The 16,700-nt window shown below is 64.7% G+C and overlaps 2 protein-coding genes across 20 annotated transcripts; both read left to right on the top strand.

Moving 5' to 3' along the window:
- Positions 1–94: 94 nt before the first annotated feature.
- ADAM15 (ADAM metallopeptidase domain 15) lies at positions 95–11,594 on the top strand. 19 transcript variants are annotated; one of them, XR_007924257.2, is made up of 23 exons: positions 96–292; positions 1,461–1,621; positions 2,173–2,249; positions 2,641–2,719; positions 2,877–2,962; positions 3,044–3,239; positions 5,635–5,700; positions 5,787–5,855; positions 5,961–6,130; positions 6,271–6,352; positions 6,710–6,858; positions 6,953–7,127; positions 7,353–7,445; positions 7,531–7,835; positions 7,920–8,115; positions 8,272–8,349; positions 8,969–9,041; positions 9,180–9,318; positions 9,666–9,735; positions 10,255–10,347; positions 10,431–10,488; positions 10,721–10,792; positions 11,057–11,181. XR_007924257.2 is itself a non-coding variant. In XM_070077600.1 (23 exons), exons 1-23 carry the CDS (start codon positions 214–216, stop codon positions 11,314–11,316), a joined length of 2,613 nt encoding a protein of 870 aa, XP_069933701.1. In that variant the 5' UTR covers positions 96–213; the 3' UTR covers positions 11,317–11,594. The 19 variants fall into 19 exon arrangements, 16 of the variants coding, with proteins under 16 accessions (XP_051714565.2, XP_051714564.2, XP_069933701.1 ...); XR_007924259.2 differs by having other exon boundaries at positions 10,435–10,488; positions 11,057–11,099; XR_011390386.1 differs by having other exon boundaries at positions 10,276–10,347; positions 10,435–10,488; positions 11,057–11,098.
- A 478-nt stretch (positions 11,595–12,072) lies between these two features.
- Positions 12,073–16,319, top strand: EFNA4 (ephrin A4). The gene is made up of 4 exons (XM_008264361.4): positions 12,073–12,824; positions 14,655–14,950; positions 15,263–15,331; positions 15,646–16,319. The coding sequence occupies exons 1-4, from the start codon at positions 12,712–12,714 to the stop codon at positions 15,780–15,782; spliced, it is 615 nt and encodes a 204-aa protein (XP_008262583.1). The 5' UTR covers positions 12,073–12,711; the 3' UTR covers positions 15,783–16,319.
- Positions 16,320–16,700: the final 381 nt, after the last annotated feature.

Raw genomic sequence — 16,700 nt, 5'->3', positions numbered from 1 at the left:
GACCAAGCCGGGCGGGGGCGGGGCCTGGGCGGGGCCTAGGGCCTGGGCGGGGCCTGGGCGGGGCGTACCCGGCTCCGGGCCGGGGGGAGGGGGCGGGGCGGGGCCTGGCGGCTGCGCTGCACCACCGGGCACTTCAGGCAGACCCGGCCGCCGCGGCTCGTCGGCGCGCGGCCCCGCACCTGCTGCCCTCGCCCGGCCCGGGGCGCCGCTGCCATGCGGCTGGCGCTGCTCTGGGCCCTGGGGCTCCTGGGCGCGGGGAGCCCTCTGCCCTCCCGACCACTTCCAGATATAGGTGAGTCCCCCGCCCGGGAGTGGGTTGGGGGCCGGACCCGGAAGGGGGACAGGGAAGTGAGGAGCCACTGGGGTCCTTGGGGCCGTCCGGAGACCCTGGTCGGGCCCCGCCAGAGCGCGGCCTGCGCTGTCCCGCTGTCCTGGGCCTAGGGCCCGGTGTCTTGGCGATGGAGTGGAGAGGGAAGGAGGGATGACGGCGCTCCCAGCTCGATCCTCTGCGCGGTGCCCGCAGACAGTTTCCGGCTTAGGTGCCAGGCATCGAGGCTCCTGCCCAGCGCTCCCGCGGGATCCTGGAAGGAGGGTCGCTGCTCCCCAGGACTGACGCCTTTGCTTCTCTGGGGCCTAGCTGGCTGTTCCAGCTGGTGCCAGGCCGCCGAAGGGGCACGCTGGCTCGCGGGACACAGTGCAGAGGATCCTTGTAGTGCCCCCGCCCCCCGCCCCCTGCCGTGTCAGGCCGGCCTGCCAGACCCCCGCTAGCCCTGATGTCCTTGCCACCAGAAGCCCGGCTGGGCGGGAGGGGCCGGGAGGAGCCAGGAGAAGGGCGAACTGGCCAGGAAAGAGGCTGGGACACTAACTCCTCCTTGGAACTTTCACTTCCCGCTGCCGTCTTGGGCCGGGGGCCGAGAGGGCAGGCGGGGGTGGATGTCCTGAGGACAGCGGGCCACTGTTTGGGGGGTGGGTACCGGGAGGAAACCGAGGCTGTGGGGAGTGGGTGTGCCTGGCTGGACACGAGGGGTATTTAGGGAGGTGGGGGTGTTTGCTCACCCAGAATGGGCGTTCCCGCCTCTGCATTGGAGGGAAGGGGAGGGCGGCTGGGCACCCGGCCACATGGCTTCGCCCAGTTCCGAGTGAGGGCGTTCCTGAGGGTAGGGGGTGGAGGGGGTGGGGGGAGAGGGGAGGGTCCCTGTGAGAATCTGGGATTGGCCCAGGGAGGTCAAGAAGGGGCTGCAGGCTGGACAAGCGAGCTTCCTTCTCTGGGGACTTGGGGACCAGTGGGTGGGAGGTGAGCCCCCTCGCTCCGATATTCTCTAAGTCCCAGCATGCAGTGCAGGACCCACTCAGGCAGACAGGCCTCGATTCTGGGAGCCTTCTGTGGGTCTTGAGGGCATCAGCCACCCCAGCGTGGGGCCGATTGCCTCAGCGCTCTCCTGGGCTGCCCGGGACTGCAGGTGGCCCCGAGGAGCCGCAGGCTAGACCGGAGAAGCTGCGGAGTGGATCCTTGGAGCCCCAGATCCTTCAGGATGACCGCCCACTCAGCCTAGCCGAGGTGCTTCATGTGAGCTCCCCTCGCCCCTGGCATGTGGACCTACACCCACCCCACATCAATCAGGTATCTCAAGGCCAAGGCATGGCTGGAGCGGGTCCTCCCCGGGTCTGGCTGCCTCCCCCACCACACCCCAGCACCTGGCTTCACTCAGCTCCCTCTCCCCTCTCTGTCCACGCTCATCTGTCTGCCTGGCTGCCCCCAAGCCATCCGTCTCCACTGGGGAGATCCTGAGGCCAGACTTGCTTGCTTCCCCTGGTGTTGCCCGTTTTCTCAGTGGTGATGGTGGCGGGGATTTGGAGAGGGTCAAGCCTTCCCCAAAGCCCCCCCGCCCCCAGCCCCATTCTGCAGCTGAGTCAGAGGAAGGGCTGGGGCCTGTGCCGGGGCCTCCATGGTGCTTCCTCTCTGGGCAGGAAGCCGAGAAGGGGCGGCTCAGATACCTCCCTTGACCTCCTCACACAACCCCCAGAACAATGCCCCAGGCCAGGCAGGGCTTCCTGGTCTCTCCCTGGGGATCCCTCCACCAGTGATCTAATCCTCGGTGCTCTCCTGAGGACCTGAGGCTTCTGGTCCCGGGGCAGGGTGAGGGAGGTGACCTGCCCTCTTGGTGCCCACAGAGCAGCCTGCCCGAGGCCCTGAGGATCCAGCTGGAGCTGGACGGAGAGAGTCACATCCTGGAGCTGCTTCAGAATAGGTGAGCTGGTGCTGATGGTGACAGTCACGTGGCCAGCGGCCCCAGTCGCCTTCACTAGGTGTCGGGTCCTAAGTGCTTGCCACTCTCCTGTCACCCCCTGACGACTTCAGAAGGGCCTCATTGTGCAAATTGACCAAGTCAAGGCACAGAGAGGTTGATTAACTTGCCCAAAGTCACACCGCTAGGATATGGTGAACACCGGATTGGAATTCGGACAGCCTAGGGGATCTGTGGCCCAAGCACTAAATGCTGCTGCCTCCAGAGAGAGGGGGAAGTTCGGGGCAGTGGCCTGGCCTCCCGCCTCCCCTCAGCCCGCTCCAGGCCGCAGCCTGATGCTGCACCATGGTGGCACGTGGGCCAGACACTGCCCCTCCCTTTTTTCATCCCACAGGGATTTGGTGACAGGCCGCCCAGCCCTGGTGTGGTACCAACCTGATGGAACCCGGGTGGTCAGTGAGGGACACACTCTGGTGAGTCAAGCCCTCCCGTGCCTCGTTTCTAGCTGAGGGAAGAAGGGGGTGGGGGTGGTAGCCCTGCGGACGCTGCACACCTTGGCCTGTAAGCCTGACTCCTGGGCTCAAGTCCTGGTCTGCTCGGCGTGCTGGCATGAGTGTCCCTGTGCCCTAGGAGGACTGCTGCTACGAGGGACTGGTGCAGGGCCACGCCGGCTCCTGGGCCTCCCTGTGCACCTGCTCTGGGCTCAGGTACAGCAGGTGGATTCCGCGACAGGGGAATGACTGAGGGCACCCGCGGGGGTGCAGCTGGACGTTTTGTGACTTCCTGTCTTTCCCTAGGGGGCTGGTGGTCCTGTCCCCAGAAAGAAGCTATGCCCTGGAGCCGGGGCCTGGGGATCCTCAGGGCCCTCCCGTTATCTCCCGGATCCAAGACCTCCTTCTGCCAGGTCACACCTGTGCCTTGAGCTGGCGCACATCTGTGCCCACCCCCCAGCCTCTGCGAGAGCCCCCCCGTGGACAGCACCCCAGCCATCGGGTGAGGAGGATCTGCAGAGGGCTGGGCTTCAGTTGTCTCCGGGGCTGACCCCAGAGCGTCAAGCCATTTGTTCACAGGAACAAGGGCTCCGCCCCCGGGGCCCAGCAGCCCTAGGAGGTGGGTGCTAGCTATGGCTCCATTCCCACACGAGGAGCCTGCCCCTGCGGGCTGGGTGACCTGCCCAGGGCCGGGCGGCTGGCTCAGGCCCTTGTGCGTCTTCAGAGTCCACTCCCACTTGGGAACAGGAAATGTGAGGGTACTTCAAAAAGCTCGTGCAAATGGAATTGGAAGATGAGCTCTGGGTGGACGTTTGCTGCAGCCATTAAGATGCCACTCCAGGGACCGGCGCTGTGGCAGGGCAGGCTGGGCCTCTGCCTGCGGCACCAGCATCCCATACGGGTTCTGGTTTGAGTTCCAGCTACTCTTCTTCCGATCCAGCTCTCTGCTATGGCCTGGAAAAGCAGTAGAAGATGGCCCAAGTGCTTGGGCCCCTGCACCAGCATGGGAGGCCCAGAAGAAGCTCCTGGCTTCAAGTCAGCCCAGCTCTGGCCATTATGGCCATTTGGGGAGTAAGGCAGCAGATGAAAGACCTCTCTCTCTGTCTCTTCCTCTCTCTGTCTGTAACTCTACCTCTCAAATAAATAAATAAATATTTTTTTAAAAAAACAGATGCCATTCAGGATGCTTGCATTCCATGTCCCAGTGCCTGGGTTCAAGTCCTGGCTCCACTCCTGCTAGTGTGCACCCTGGGGGGCAGCAGGTAGATGGCCTAAGTAGTTGGGTTCCTGCCACCCATGGGGAGATCTGGATTGAGTTCCCAGATCCTGTCTTCTGCCTGGTCCAGTCTTGGCTGTTACAAAGTTCAAAGGCGAAAAACTAGCAGATGGAAGCTCTCTCTCTGACTTTGAAATAAGCTAACTAGGCTGCAGCTCAATAGGTTAATCCTCTGCCTGCGGCGCCGGCACACCGGGTTCTAGTCCCGGTCGGGGCGCCGGATTCTGTCCCAGTTGCTCCTCTTCCAGGCCAGCTCTCTGCTGTGGCCTGGAGGGCAGTGGAGGATGGCCCAGGTGCTTGGGCCCTGCACCCCATGGGAGACCAGGAAAAGCACCTGGCTCCTGGCTCCTGCCATTGGATCAGCGCGGTACACTGGCCGCAGCGGCCATTGGAGGGTGAACCAACGGCAAAGGAAGACCTTTCTCTCTGTCTCTCTCTCTCACTATCCACTCTGCCTGTCCAAAAAAAAAAAAAAAAAAAACTAAATAATTTTCTTTTTTCAAAAATGATTGATTTATTTGAAAGGTAGAGTTACAGAGAGAGAGAGAGAGACAGAGTGAGAGAGATCATCCATCCACTGGTTCACTCCCCAAAAGGCCACAACATCCAGGGTTAGGCCAGGCTGAAGCTAGGAGCCTGGAACTCTATCTATCTGGGTCTCCCACGCGGGTGCAGGGGCCCAAGCACCTGGGCCATCCTCCACTGCTTTCCCAGGCCACAGCAGAGAGCTGGACTGGAAGAGGGGCAGCCGGGACTAGAACCGGCGTCCATATGGGATGTCCGCGCCACAGGCAGAGGAATAACTTACTGCGCCACGGCACCAGCCCCTGACTCTTTTTTTTTTTTTTTAAGATAAACTTAATTTGAAATCCATGTAGTTTTTTCATAAAACACATTTCCATGGACTTCTTATTTCATTTTATTTATTTGAAAGGCAGAGAAACAAGAGGAGAGAGAGACAGAGATCTTCCACATGCTGGCTCCCTCCCCAAATGCCCATAATAATTGGGGCTGGGCCAAGAACCAGGAGCGAGCTGTGGGTCTCCCATGGGGTGGCAGGGATCCAAGTGCTGGAGCCATCAGTGACTGCAGGAAGCTGGAAATAGGGGTGGAGCCGGGACCTGGACCCAGGCACCCGAGTATGGGAAGCAGGTGCCCCAGCACCACCCTAGCCACTGCGTCAAGCGCCCTCCCCTGCAGGAACATTTTGAAGACCCCCTTATACGTGGTTGTCACTTACGAAGCCATAAAGACCCAACTTCCTGAAGTGTAAAATGGGGCTAATAGGACCAACTTACCAGGGTTGCTGGGAAGATTAAATGGATCAATATGTACGAAAAGTGCTTAAAACTATGGCTGGCACAGGGGATTTGATCGTGTTCACTATGATGATTTTTTTTTTAATTTGGAAAAAGCACTGCATTTGGAGCCAGCGAAGTGGGACTCTGCTGCCAGCTACATAAGCTAATCTCTGTCCACTTTGGACAAGTCCCCGGCTCTTCTGGCTCTCAGTGTGCTCATCTGTGAAGTGGGCGGGCTCTGTGAGCACACAGGGTCGGGCGGGAGACGTGGGGTCGGTCCCCAGCAGTAGACTCCCTGACCCTCCTTCCTCCTGTCCCAGCGGAGGCGCGATGTGCTCACCGAGACCAAGACTGTGGAGCTGGTGGTTGTGGCCGATCACTCGGAGGTGAGCCCGTGGGCTCCTGCAGGCCCCGCGCCGCCCTGCCCACCCCCACGCAGGCCCCGCTCACGCCCGCCGCCCCGGCCCCACAGGTGCAGAGGTACCCGGACTTCCAGCAGCTGCTGAACCGCACGCTGGAAGTGGCCTTGTTACTGGACACGGTGAGTGCAGGGCTGGGCCGCAGCGCCACAGGGCCCCTCCAGCCCCCCCCAGACCCCCCAGCTCCCAGCCCAGGAAGCCGTCGCTGAGCCCAGTCTCTCACTCAGTTCTTTCGGCCCCTGAATGTCCGCGTGGCGCTGGTGGGCCTGGAGGCCTGGACCCAGCACGACCTGGTGGACGTGAGCCCGGACGCGGCCGTCACGCTGGACAACTTCCTGCACTGGCGCCAGGCGGACCTGCTGCCTCGATTGCCCCACGACAGCGCCCAGCTGGTGACGTAAGGCCCTGGGGCTCAGCCAGAGGGGCCCTGGTGGACCCTGACCCGGCCAGTCCCCTGCCACCTCGACTCCCTGCCTCAGACCCTAGAGCTCTGACCTCAATGGCTTGGGCTCTGACCTTTGACCTCTGACCCCACAGCGGCATCTCGTTCTCGGGGCCTGTGGTGGGCATGACCATGCAGAACTCCATCTGCTCTGACTTCTCAGGAGCCGTCAACATGGTGAGTCGTCTTCCGGGTCACCTCCTCCCCGGCAGGGTACAGCTTATTCTCTGAAACCCCGGCCCCTACCAAGCTGCCCGAGGCCCACACCGTGGATATGGAAGGTGGGGCGGGGAGGGTACGGCCTGGGCTGGCGGGCTGGCTCATCAGAGGGCACCTTCTTCACCGTGAGGCTGAGGGTGCAGACTGCCAAGGCCAGGGGCACGGGTGACCTCCAGGGGCCATGCAGTGAGGGAAGGGGACGCAGCTGGCAGAGCCCAGGTGCAGAAGCATTCGAGGGGGCCCAGAGGTCGGAGAGGCAGGCACGGAGGAGGCAAGCTGTGGCTGCACCTGCAGTGTCCCCTCCCCCAACCACAGGACCACTCCACAAGCATCCTGGGTGTGGCCTCCTCCATCGCACACGAATTGGGCCACAGCCTGGGCCTGGACCATGATTCCCCTGGGAGCCGCTGCCCCTGCCCCGGCCCAGCCCCAGCCAAGACCTGCATCATGGAAGCCTCCACGGAGTAAGGGCAGGGTGCAGGGAGTGGGCGGGGCTGGGGGCAGCAGGGGCGGGACCAGGGCCAGGGCCGCCCCCACCATCCTTGTCACCTGCCCCAGCTTCCTTCCAGGCCTGAACTTCAGCAACTGCAGCCGCCGGGCCCTGGAGCAAGCCCTCCTGGCCGGGCTGGGCGGCTGCCTCCTGGAGCGCTCGCCCAGCCTGCCCGTGATGGCCGCTTTCTGTGGGAATATGTTTGTGGACCCGGGCGAGCAGTGTGACTGCGGCTTCCCAGACGTGAGCCCCCCACCCCCCACCTTCAGCCCTCTCCGAGCCTCCTGCGCTCCGGGCTGATTCCGGAGGGGCCCCTCCCAGACCTCTCTCTGCACCCTCTGTGTGTGGGGCTGGTGCAGGGCTCCTGGGGTGGGCTCCAGCTCTGGGCACCCTTCGGGGTCTGGTCTCGGGGTGGGAGTGGGGGAGGCTCTTGGCCCTGCCCTGGCGCTCAGCACTCTGTGCCCCCAGGACTGCACTGACACCTGCTGTGACGCCTTCACCTGCCAGCTCAGGCCAGGGGCACAGTGTGCATCCGATGGCCCCTGCTGTCAGAAATGCCAGGTGGGCACCGAGGGGGCCCCCCCAGAGCTCACCCGCCGTGGGCCAGGGTGGAGGGGGGCACACACTGATGCTGCCCCCCCCACAGCTACGCCCAGCTGGCTGGCAGTGTCGCCCTCCCAGAGGTGACTGCGACCTGCCCGAGGTGTGCTCAGGAGACAGCTCTCAGTGCCCCCCTGATTCCAGCCTGGGAGACGGCGAGCCCTGTGCCGGCGGCCAGGCTGTGTGCGTGCACGGGCGCTGTGCCTCTTACGCCCAGCAGTGCCAGTCGCTCTGGGGGCCCGGAGCCCAGCCTGCCCAGCCGCTTTGCCTCCGCACAGCCAACACGCGGGGGGATGTGTTTGGGAGCTGCGGGCGCAGCCCGGATGGCAGCTACGTGCCCTGCACCCCGAGGTGAGTGAGCAAACCTGCCTGCTCCCCTGGGTGTCCCCTGTGTGCCCCCCACTGACCCTGTGTGTCCACTCCCGCATCCCCCAGCGACGCCATCTGTGGGCAGCTCCAGTGCCAGGGGGGCGGGGCCCGACCCCTGCTGGGCTCGGCTAGAGAGAGGCTCTGGGAGATGGTGGAAGCCAATGGGACCCAGCTGAACTGCACCTGGGTGCACCTGGACCTCGGCAGTGACGTGGCCCAGCCTCTCCTGACTCTGCCCGGTACAGCCTGCGGCCCCGGCATGGTGAGCAGCCTGGGTGGGCAGACCGTAAAGAAAGGGAGCCGTGTGCGGCGGCAGACGGAGCGCGGCCCTGCCATCCCACTCTTGTGTGCTGGCAGGCGGTGGGCACGAGGCTTAGGCTGAGGTCCTGACCCTTGCTCTTCTCTCCCTGGGGGGCAGGTGTGCGTGGACCGCCGGTGCCAGCCTGAGGCTCTCCTGGGAGCACAGGAATGTCGGAGCAGTTGCCACGGGCATGGGGTGAGCAGGTGTGGGGGCTGGGAGAGGGGAGGGGGCTCCAGGGAGGAAAGAACACTGTCTCAGGGACAGCTACACGCGGCTCTGATCCTGGCTCTGCCATTTGCCTACTGTGTGGAGGCAGGTGGCTTTTTTTTTTTTTTCTCTTTAAAGATGTATTTATCTGAAAAGCAGACACACACAGAAAAAGAGAGAATCTTCCTCCTGCAGGTTCACTCCCCAAATGGCCATGATAGCCAGGGCTGGGCCAGAAGCCAGGAGCTTCTGGGTCTCCCATGTGGGTGCAGGGGCCCAGGACTTGGGCCACCTTCTGCTGCTTTCCCAGGCACATTAGCAGGGAGCTGGGTCAGGAGAAGGGCTGCAGGGACTCAGACTGGCGCGCTGACCTGGGGAGTCTGAGGCAGGTTGTTAGCCTGAGCGGTCCCTCACCTGCTGAATGGGCTCAGAGTGCCCACTTCCGGGCCCCCAGCTAGGCGCCCAGCACGTCGAAGGGCTCCTTTCCTGTGGGCCCGGGCAGACACTCTCCAGGGCTGGGACGCTGCCCGTCATCCCCAGCACACCTTGCAGCCATGGGCATCTGAGATCTGGGCAAGCCCCGTGTTGCTTGCCCTGTCCCTGCTAGGTCTGCGACAGCAACAAGCGCTGCCACTGTGAGGACGGCTGGGCACCCCCCGACTGCACCACCCGGGTCCGAGGTAGCACAGGAGGGGGTGGGGTGGGGGGCGCTCCTCGACTCTGACCCTGGACCCCTTCACCTCACTCTACCCCCTGCCCCTTGCTGGGTGCGGACTTCTTGGCCCGGTCCGCCTTTGACCCTGACCCTGCCCCCACAGCGAGCAGCTCCCTGACCACTGGGCTGCTCCTCAGCCTCCTGCTGCTCCTGGTCCTGCTGCTGCTTGGTGCCAGCTACTGGCACCGGGCCCGCCTGCACCAGCGACTCTGCCAGCTCAAGGGACCCAGCTGCCAATACAGGTGGGGCATCACCTCTCTGCTCCCCGTTCTTCCACTTGGGACAGTCTGCAGCCTCCCCCCACCCCGCCACGCCCGCAGCTCCAAGCCCCAAGCCTGAACTTGCTGACTGCCTCACCCACACACCTGCCTTCCCTACCCAGGCTCCCAAACCTTCACCACACGGGTCCCCCATGGGCTGCCCGAGATGCCAGGCCACCTCTCCTGGGAGCGCCCCTCAGGCTGACCACCTCCCCCACAGCGGCCCCTCTCCTAGGGGCTCCCAAGGACTCACCTGTCCAAGGGCGCACACAGGTGGCAGCAGGGTCTGAGGCTGGGCCCCCTCCTCTTTTGCCTTTCCGCATGCGCAGGGTGGCCCAATCTGCCCCCCCGGAGCGACCAGGACCCCCACGGAGGGCCCTGCTGGTGCCGGGCGCTAAGGTGAGTCCTGAGGCCAGGGAAGAAGGGGGCCCGCTCGATCCGGCCTCTGGCGTGGGCCCCGGGGAGGCATCGAAGGCTTCGACTCAGAAAACAGCTGGCCTTGCCCAGAGTCAGCCAAGGCAGTCAGTCCAGCCCTGCCCAACCCCTGGCTGCAGGCGCGGAACCCGAGTCCAGCCTGCAGTGGGGAGGGGCAGTGGCCGAGAGGAGGGCGTGCTGGGCTCTTTCAGCTGCCCGAGCTGGTGGCTTGGAGAGGTGGGTGACCTGTGGAGAGCACGTGGCGGGGGGTGGTGCCCAGTGTGCTAGGCCAGGACAAGACCCAGGCCCCCACGTGTGGTAGGGCTGCCGAGCGCCCATGCCCTGTGCCCCCAGCGTCTGCCAGTAGCGCGTGTGGAGGTGGGCAGCACTCTGGCTCCCCGCTCGTCAGCCACGCATGCCACCCGGTCACTGCATGCATGGCCCCCACTAACCCCCCACTGCCTCGCGGATCTCTCTGCTTCCTCTGCCTCCCTGGGCTGTCAGCTCCTCCTGCTCTCTCATCAGGCCAGCACGCCCGGCCTCCCAGGGGCCCCCTCCAGGCCGCTGCCGCCTGACCCTGTGCCCAAGAGACTGCAGGTAAACCTGGGCCAGGCCTCCTCCCCGGGGGCAGGTGGGAGGCTTGGCGCCCAGCAGCAGTTGTCATCCCTGCTCCCTGCCAGTTAGGTCACCGGGGGCCCCCTCAGCCTTCCGACACTCTGAGCCCCAGCAACAGAAAGGGTGAGCCTCCTGCCTTGGATTCTACCACCATCTGGTGGTCAGCGGCGGGATTGCAGCCGGCCCGGGACTCCGAGGGCCGACCCTCCCCTTCCCCGAGACGGCTAACTGCGCGCATGCACTCACGCCCTCTGCGCATGCCCCCACTCTCCCCAGGCTGACTTTGCATGCAGACCCAAGCTGCTCCGGGGAGCCTCTGCAAGCTCTCACAGCCACCGCCCCTCTCTCTGTTCAGGCTGCACTGGCTGACCGGCCCAATCCCCCTACCCGCCCGCTGCCCGCTGACCCGGTGGTGAGGCGCCCGAAGGTAACCGTGGGGGGAGAGAAGGGCTCAGCCTCTCCCCCCACGTAGGGCTGTGGCGCTGGTGGCCGTGGTGAGACGTCCCCTCTGTGCCCGAGGGCACGTACCCCGGTGGCGCCCTTAATGGTGACAGGTTTGTTCGGAGACAAGGGTGACCGATGGTGCTGTACTGCTGTCCCCAAGCTGGTGTTCCTCCTACCGGTGCATCGGGGCGAGCAACGTGACACCCCCACCCACCCAAGCCGCCCTCCTGCCTCCTCTCTCTCCCAGTCCCAGGGGCCTGCCAAGCCGCCACCCCCGAGGAAGCCACTGCCTGCTGACCCGCAGGGGCGGCGCCCATCAGGTGACCCGCCCGGCCCAGGAGCCGGGATCCCGCCTCCAGTGATACCCTCCAGGTAGAGGGTGGGCGCTGAAGACGGGTGGGCGAGGCGGGTGGTCTGGAGAGAGGGGACTTCTGACCTTTTCCTCTCGGCTTCCCGCGCCCCAGGCCAGCACCGCCGCCCCCAGCAGTGTCCTCGCTCTACCTCTGATCTCTCCTGAGGTTCCGCTGCCTCTAACCCGGACTTAGGACTCCAAGAAGGAGCCTCACCCCTTGGAGTCCCCTCCCCCCACACCAAGATGACCTAAAGACCCAGAGCCTGAACGCGGCGGAACAGGAGTCTTCAGACAGCACGCCACCGAGCAGCACTTTAGGGGACCTGCCCACGGAGCTGCAGCCCGAGGGCCGGGGCGGGGCTGCGGCTGGACGGGGACTGCGGGAGGGGCGCACCACCTGTCACCGCTCCGTGCAATAAATTTGGGATCCTGAGCGCGCGGCTCGGTGTTTGTCTGCTAATGCAAACCGCGGCGCTCCTGCTGCGGTTCCAGGTGTGGCCGCCAGGAGACGCTGCCGCCTCAGCCGAGGACGGGCGTCCCAGGACGCGCCCGCGGTGCGCGAGGCCCCGGGCCTCCTCCTATCCTGGCTGGGAGGGCTTCACCGTGCAATTCTGCAACACAGGGAATTGTACGCCCTTCGCCACCCCGGGTCTCCAGGTCTTCTCCCTCGACGCTGAGTGGCCCCCAGGGGCGGCTGTGGACGGCCGGCCAAGCTGTCGGACCTGTTGTCCCCACCCTCTGGCCAGTGGCTGGGAAAAAGTGGATCTGACGTGTTCACAGAGCCCCGGAGCCAGGGCGGGGCGGGGCGGCGGCTCCCACGGTCTCAAGGCCGCTCACCTGCCTCTTCCCCCTCCCCCGCCCCGCCCCCACCTGAGGGCTTGGGAACAAAGGTGCTTTGTACAAGCCGTCACCACTTGGTCGCTTCGCCTTTGGGACACTTGGGCCCCCGGCCCAGAGCGGTGTGGGTCAGAAAGGACGAGCGCCAACCCCCAGGTGCATCTGTGGTTAGACTCTGGGGCTGGGTGTGGGGGGTGGCGTCCTAAACAGCTTTGTCCCTTCCCCTCGTGCTAGCCCTAGACGCGCAAAGAAAAGCAGGCAATACCTGCAGGTGGCTGGATACTCTCAGACCTTGCCCTGCTGCGCTTTCCCCATCTTGGCAAAAGGTGTGTGCCGAACTTCTAATGCTTTCTATGCTGTACTAACAACGCAGGCATAAAATGCATGATCTCCTTTAAAAAAAAAAAAAAAAAAACCTCCGTGGAGTACGTTCCTCCTCGGTGACCCCCGGGCAGTGTGGTGAGGCCTCGGTTGCAGCTTAGGCTAAACTTGGCGCGCGATGCGGCGCACAAAGGGTTAACGAGAGTTGGCTCCGAGTGGAGAGGCGGAGACGCGTTCCCATTGGTGGAAAGTTATCCAGGGGCGTGGCTCGGGAGTCTCCGCACCCCACCCCCCTTTCCGCAACCCCCACCTCTCCACTTTGTACCTTTCTCGCCCCGACTGCGAAGCGGGCCGGGACCCGCTGGGCCAGACCGGACCCGACCCCGGGGGCGATGCGGCCGCTGCCCCTGCTGTGGACTGTCCTGTGGGCCGCGCTCCTCGGCTCCCCTCTGCGGGGAGGCTCCAGCCTCCGCCACCCCATCTACTGGAACTCCAGCAACCCCAGGTAGCCGGGCCGAACCGGGCGGGCGCCCTGCCGGGCCTGCGCGCTCCCGGGCCGTGCGCGCGCCTGCCACTCGCTCTCGGCGCGGCGCCGCCTGAGCCGGGCCGCGCGCCGGGGCTCCTTTGTTTGAGCCGGCGGGGGAGGGGGAGGGGCGAGGCGCGTCCCGGGTCTCCCCCCGCCCGCACGTGTTGGGGGTGGGCGGAGGACCCCAGCCCCGAGGGCGGTCGCGGGGGCGCGGCGCGTGGGGCTTGGGGGGCTCGGCCCGCGCTCCGGCCCCGCCCCCCTCGCTCTCGCCCGGCGGTCCGCATCCCTCCTGCGGCCCGCGCTGGGGCCGGCCGACCTGAGGGCGAGGTCGGGGGCTGCACTCGGGTGGTAGAGCCGGAGAGGCTCCCCTGCGCGCTGCGCCCTTCCCTTGGGCGCTCGGCGACCCGGGACATCTTTGGGTATCTCTGCTTTCATCTCGATCTTTACCCACCCTCCAGTCTCAGCCCTGCCCTCTTCCAGCTGAATCACCTTTTAGGCCAGTCATTTGACCTCCCTAACCTCAGTTATGTCATCTGCAAAATGGGCTAATAATACCTGGTAGCCTGAGAAGCCAGGCGGCTCCGGAGGCCGCGTGTGTGAGGGAGATGCGGGCTCCGTGTGCAGAGAGACCATTATTTATCCGGCTTTCTCTGCTGCCTGCCTTGGAATCCGCAGCTCCACTGCCTCATCCCCTCCCCAGTTCTCCCTGCTTCTCTGCTGTCCCCATCTGTTTTCCTTGCTGATTTTCTGCTTGATACAATCTGTGTTCATTTGTTCGCTGGCTAGCATTTATTAAGCACGTACTGTGTGCAGAGACCTGTGCTAGGCGGCTGGGGATTAGCAGAGGGGACCTGGGACCCTGTGCCCTGGGAGCCCACTGACCCCGGTTGGGGGGGCTGGGTAATGACCTGTCACTACAATACCAATACCAAGTGATAAGGCCTATTGTTTTCCTCAGACCCTGAATTCCTCTCTGTTCCAGACCAGTGCCTCTGAATTGGGCGAGGACCTGTTAAAAATTCAGGTTCCCAGTTCGCCCGTGCACTTCCTCCTGTGTACTTTTCCAGGCACTGGAGTTGGGACAAAGCGGGATGGCCCTGTCCTGCTTAGCTTGCGTTTCCTAAGGCCTGGCTGAGCCCAGGAGCCCTCATTTCTGAACCCCAGGGGCTGGTGGCCTTCTGGCCGGCCATCCATTGAGGGCCAATGGGGGCTTTCGCAGGTCACACTTTGCCTTGTGTTGGTGGGGTGGGGGTGGGGGTGGCTTTTCCTCTGGTACTGGCTGTCCCTGCAGCTCCCAGGAGGCTGCGCTCTGGGCAGTGTGTAGAGATGGCGTGTGCCTGGCACTCCTCGCGCCAGCAGGAGAGAAGAGAGGAGGCACCTTGCACCCAGCACCCAGGGCCTGCCTTCCACCGTGGGCTCAGTGTCTGCTGGGGGTGGGAGGTGCTCCCAGGCCCCACCTCCATCTCTGTCCCTGAATGGTGGGCCAGTCCGTCTGCCCGTCTGTCCCAGCAGCCATTTGCCTATGAGCTCACATACAGGTGCTGTGCCAGGCTAGTGTGGGCCCCTGTGGGGTGGGTGATGCCGGCTCACAACGAAGCCCCGTGGCGGTGGGCACCATGGTCCCAGCCCCTTCCCCGCATTGAATCTCTGAATGGATGGGTCAGGACTTCAGGCTGGGGTTTCTGAGCTGCCCCGGCTCCAGCAGGTGGGAGAGAGAGAGGCTGGCGGGGACCCCTGAGAAGGGGTGCGAGACCCTCGCCCCGCAGTGCTGGGCCAGAACCCCCTAGCCCACCCCTCCCTTGTCTGCAGGCTGCTCCGAGGTGACGCCGTGGTGGAGCTGGGTCTCAACGACTACCTGGACATCTACTGCCCGCACTATGAAGGCCCAGGGCCCCCCGAGGGCCCCGAGACCTTTGCTCTGTACATGGTGGACTGGCGGGGCTACCAGGCCTGCCGGGCCGAGGGCGCGGGCGCCTTTAAGCGCTGGGTGTGCTCGCTGCCCTTCGCCCCCTCTGGCCCTGTGCGCTTCTCAGAAAAGATTCAGCGCTTCACCCCCTTCTCCCTGGGTTTTGAGTTCTTGCCTGGAGAGACCTACTACTACATCTGTGAGTGGCGGGGTGGGCACCTCCGGGGGGAGCAGGGGAGAGAGCAGCGGGCTCCCAGTGCGGCCACCTGGCCAGGCAGACAGCGGGGGGGGGGGCCAGGAGAGACCAAGGCCACCACAGCTCTGGGGACCTGCGGCACCCAGAGCAGGGCAGGGGAATAGCCAGAGGGAGTCTGTAGAGAGGAGGGGGAGGCAGAGGAGCCAGGACAGGAGAGGGGGCTGGGGCAAGGCTGGGGGCACAGAGACACTCCCGGGGTGCAGTGTACAAAGCCCCAGCGCCTGTGCTGACTTCTTCCTCCCGATTTCCCACCAGCGGTGCCCACTCCGGAGGCTCCTGGCAGGTGCCTGAGGCTGCAGGTGTCCGTCTGCTGCAAGGAGAGCAGTGAGTGGCTGGCGGCCATGGGGGCCCTGGGGAGGGGGGGCCTTGGGAGCATCTGCTCAGGGCTCCAGGTGGGGCTTCCACTCGTGCCCCCTCCCCAGCTAGCTTTGTGGGAGCCTCCACGCACCCTTTGTGGAGCTGGGCTTTGGAAGGGTGAGCCCCTTGCAGGCCTGAAGCCTCTGAGCTGATGGTCTCTGCAGATTGTCTGGGAAGGGAGGGGCTGGCTCAGGAGACCCCGCAGAATGGGAGTGAAGCATTCCTGGGCAGGCTGGAGGGGGGGGCGGGAGGCCCCACCAGCTCTCCTTCTCCCCTCACAGAATCTGAGTCCGCCCATCCCGTCGGAAGCCCCGGAGAGAGCGGCACATCGGGGTGGCGAGGGGGCCACGCGCCCAGCCCCCTCTGTCTCTTACTGCTGCTGCTGCTCCCAATCCTACGTCTGCTGCGAGTCCTCTGAGCCAAGCAGGCCTTCCCTGCCGCCCCAAGGAGCCAGAGGCCCCCCGGAAACCCTGGAGGAGGAGGAGGAACCCTGCCACCACCGGTCCTGGGGGACAGACGAGGTGGAGCATCTCTGGGGGTCCAAGGGCTCTGAGATGACCCTTCTAGGACCCCGCCCCCTCGCCTCAGGTTGAAGAGGAACGCGAGGGAGCTGCAGACAGCCGGGCCCCCAGAGCAGAAGCAGGACAGACCTAGGAGCTTCGCCGGCTGCTCCACGCTCTCATCTCAGCCCTGGGAAGATGGGAATTTGCTGGAATAGGACCCCTGAGCCAGCCACGGCTGAAGGCCTGGGGACAGGTGGACTGCTGGCCCCCCGCGAAGCAGCAGCCCTGGCATCTGTGCCCGGGGGCAGCACCTGCCCTGCCCAGGGGGTCACTCACTTGTCTTCTGTGAAGACGGACTTTGCCATGAGGTTGAATTTCATGCCAGTTTGTATTTTTATAAGTGTCCGGACCAAACTTTCAATAAACCACCCATCTTTTCGTTGCCCTCCCCAGCCTACTGCCCGCTGGCTCCTTCCCTGCTGCCCGTGCCCCCAGCCTGGCAGGGTCTGACCTCCACACCAGCTGTGCACAGGCCATCCCTGCCAGGCCTCAGTGGGCACCCCTCTGGGCAGGGCCGGGTGGGTGCCAGCAGCAGCTGTGGAGTTTGGCCCCTCTCACACCTCGCCGCCGCCTTCCCGTGCTGGGCAGGGGCAGATGCTCCTGGAAGCGCATCCACATGGGGCCCTGCCCAAGCTGCTGGGGCTAAAGCAAAGGGTGCTAGGAGGCAGCACCCGCCATTCAGGGTGCCCGGGTCCCTGAGCTGAGCTGGGCAGCCTTCCCCCTCCCCAAGGGCACTCTGGGCGGTGCCTGGCCTAGAACTGGGAAGGTGGGGT

The sequence above is a fragment of the Oryctolagus cuniculus genome, chromosome 7 (genome assembly GCF_964237555.1).
Source record: "Oryctolagus cuniculus chromosome 7, mOryCun1.1, whole genome shotgun sequence".
In the NCBI taxonomy this organism is placed as follows: Eukaryota; Metazoa; Chordata; class Mammalia; order Lagomorpha; family Leporidae; genus Oryctolagus; species Oryctolagus cuniculus.
The sequence above is the reverse complement of the archived record's forward strand: the minus strand, read 5'-3'. Positions and strand labels throughout refer to the sequence as shown.

What these genes read in the sequence shown, in the direction of transcription:
- ADAM15 (XM_017345833.3), top strand. Translation starts at nt 214, where the DNA reads ATGCGGCTGGCGCTGCTCTGGGCCCTGGGGCTCCTGGGCGCGGGGAGC. An exon ending in TCAGTGAGGGACACACTCTG is followed by an intron (nt 2,720 to 2,876) that starts GTGAGTCAAGCC and finishes CCTGTGCCCTAG; the next exon opens with GAGGACTGCTGCTACGAGGG. An exon ending in GCAGTTGCCACGGGCATGGG is followed by an intron (nt 8,350 to 8,968) that starts GTGAGCAGGTGT and finishes TGTCCCTGCTAG; the next exon opens with GTCTGCGACAGCAACAAGCG.
- EFNA4 (XM_008264361.4), top strand. Translation starts at nt 12,712, where the DNA reads ATGCGGCCGCTGCCCCTGCTGTGGACTGTCCTGTGGGCCGCGCTCCTC. An exon ending in AGAGACCTACTACTACATCT is followed by an intron (nt 14,951 to 15,262) that starts GTGAGTGGCGGG and finishes ATTTCCCACCAG; the next exon opens with CGGTGCCCACTCCGGAGGCT. An exon ending in CGTCTGCTGCAAGGAGAGCA is followed by an intron (nt 15,332 to 15,645) that starts GTGAGTGGCTGG and finishes CTCCCCTCACAG; the next exon opens with AATCTGAGTCCGCCCATCCC.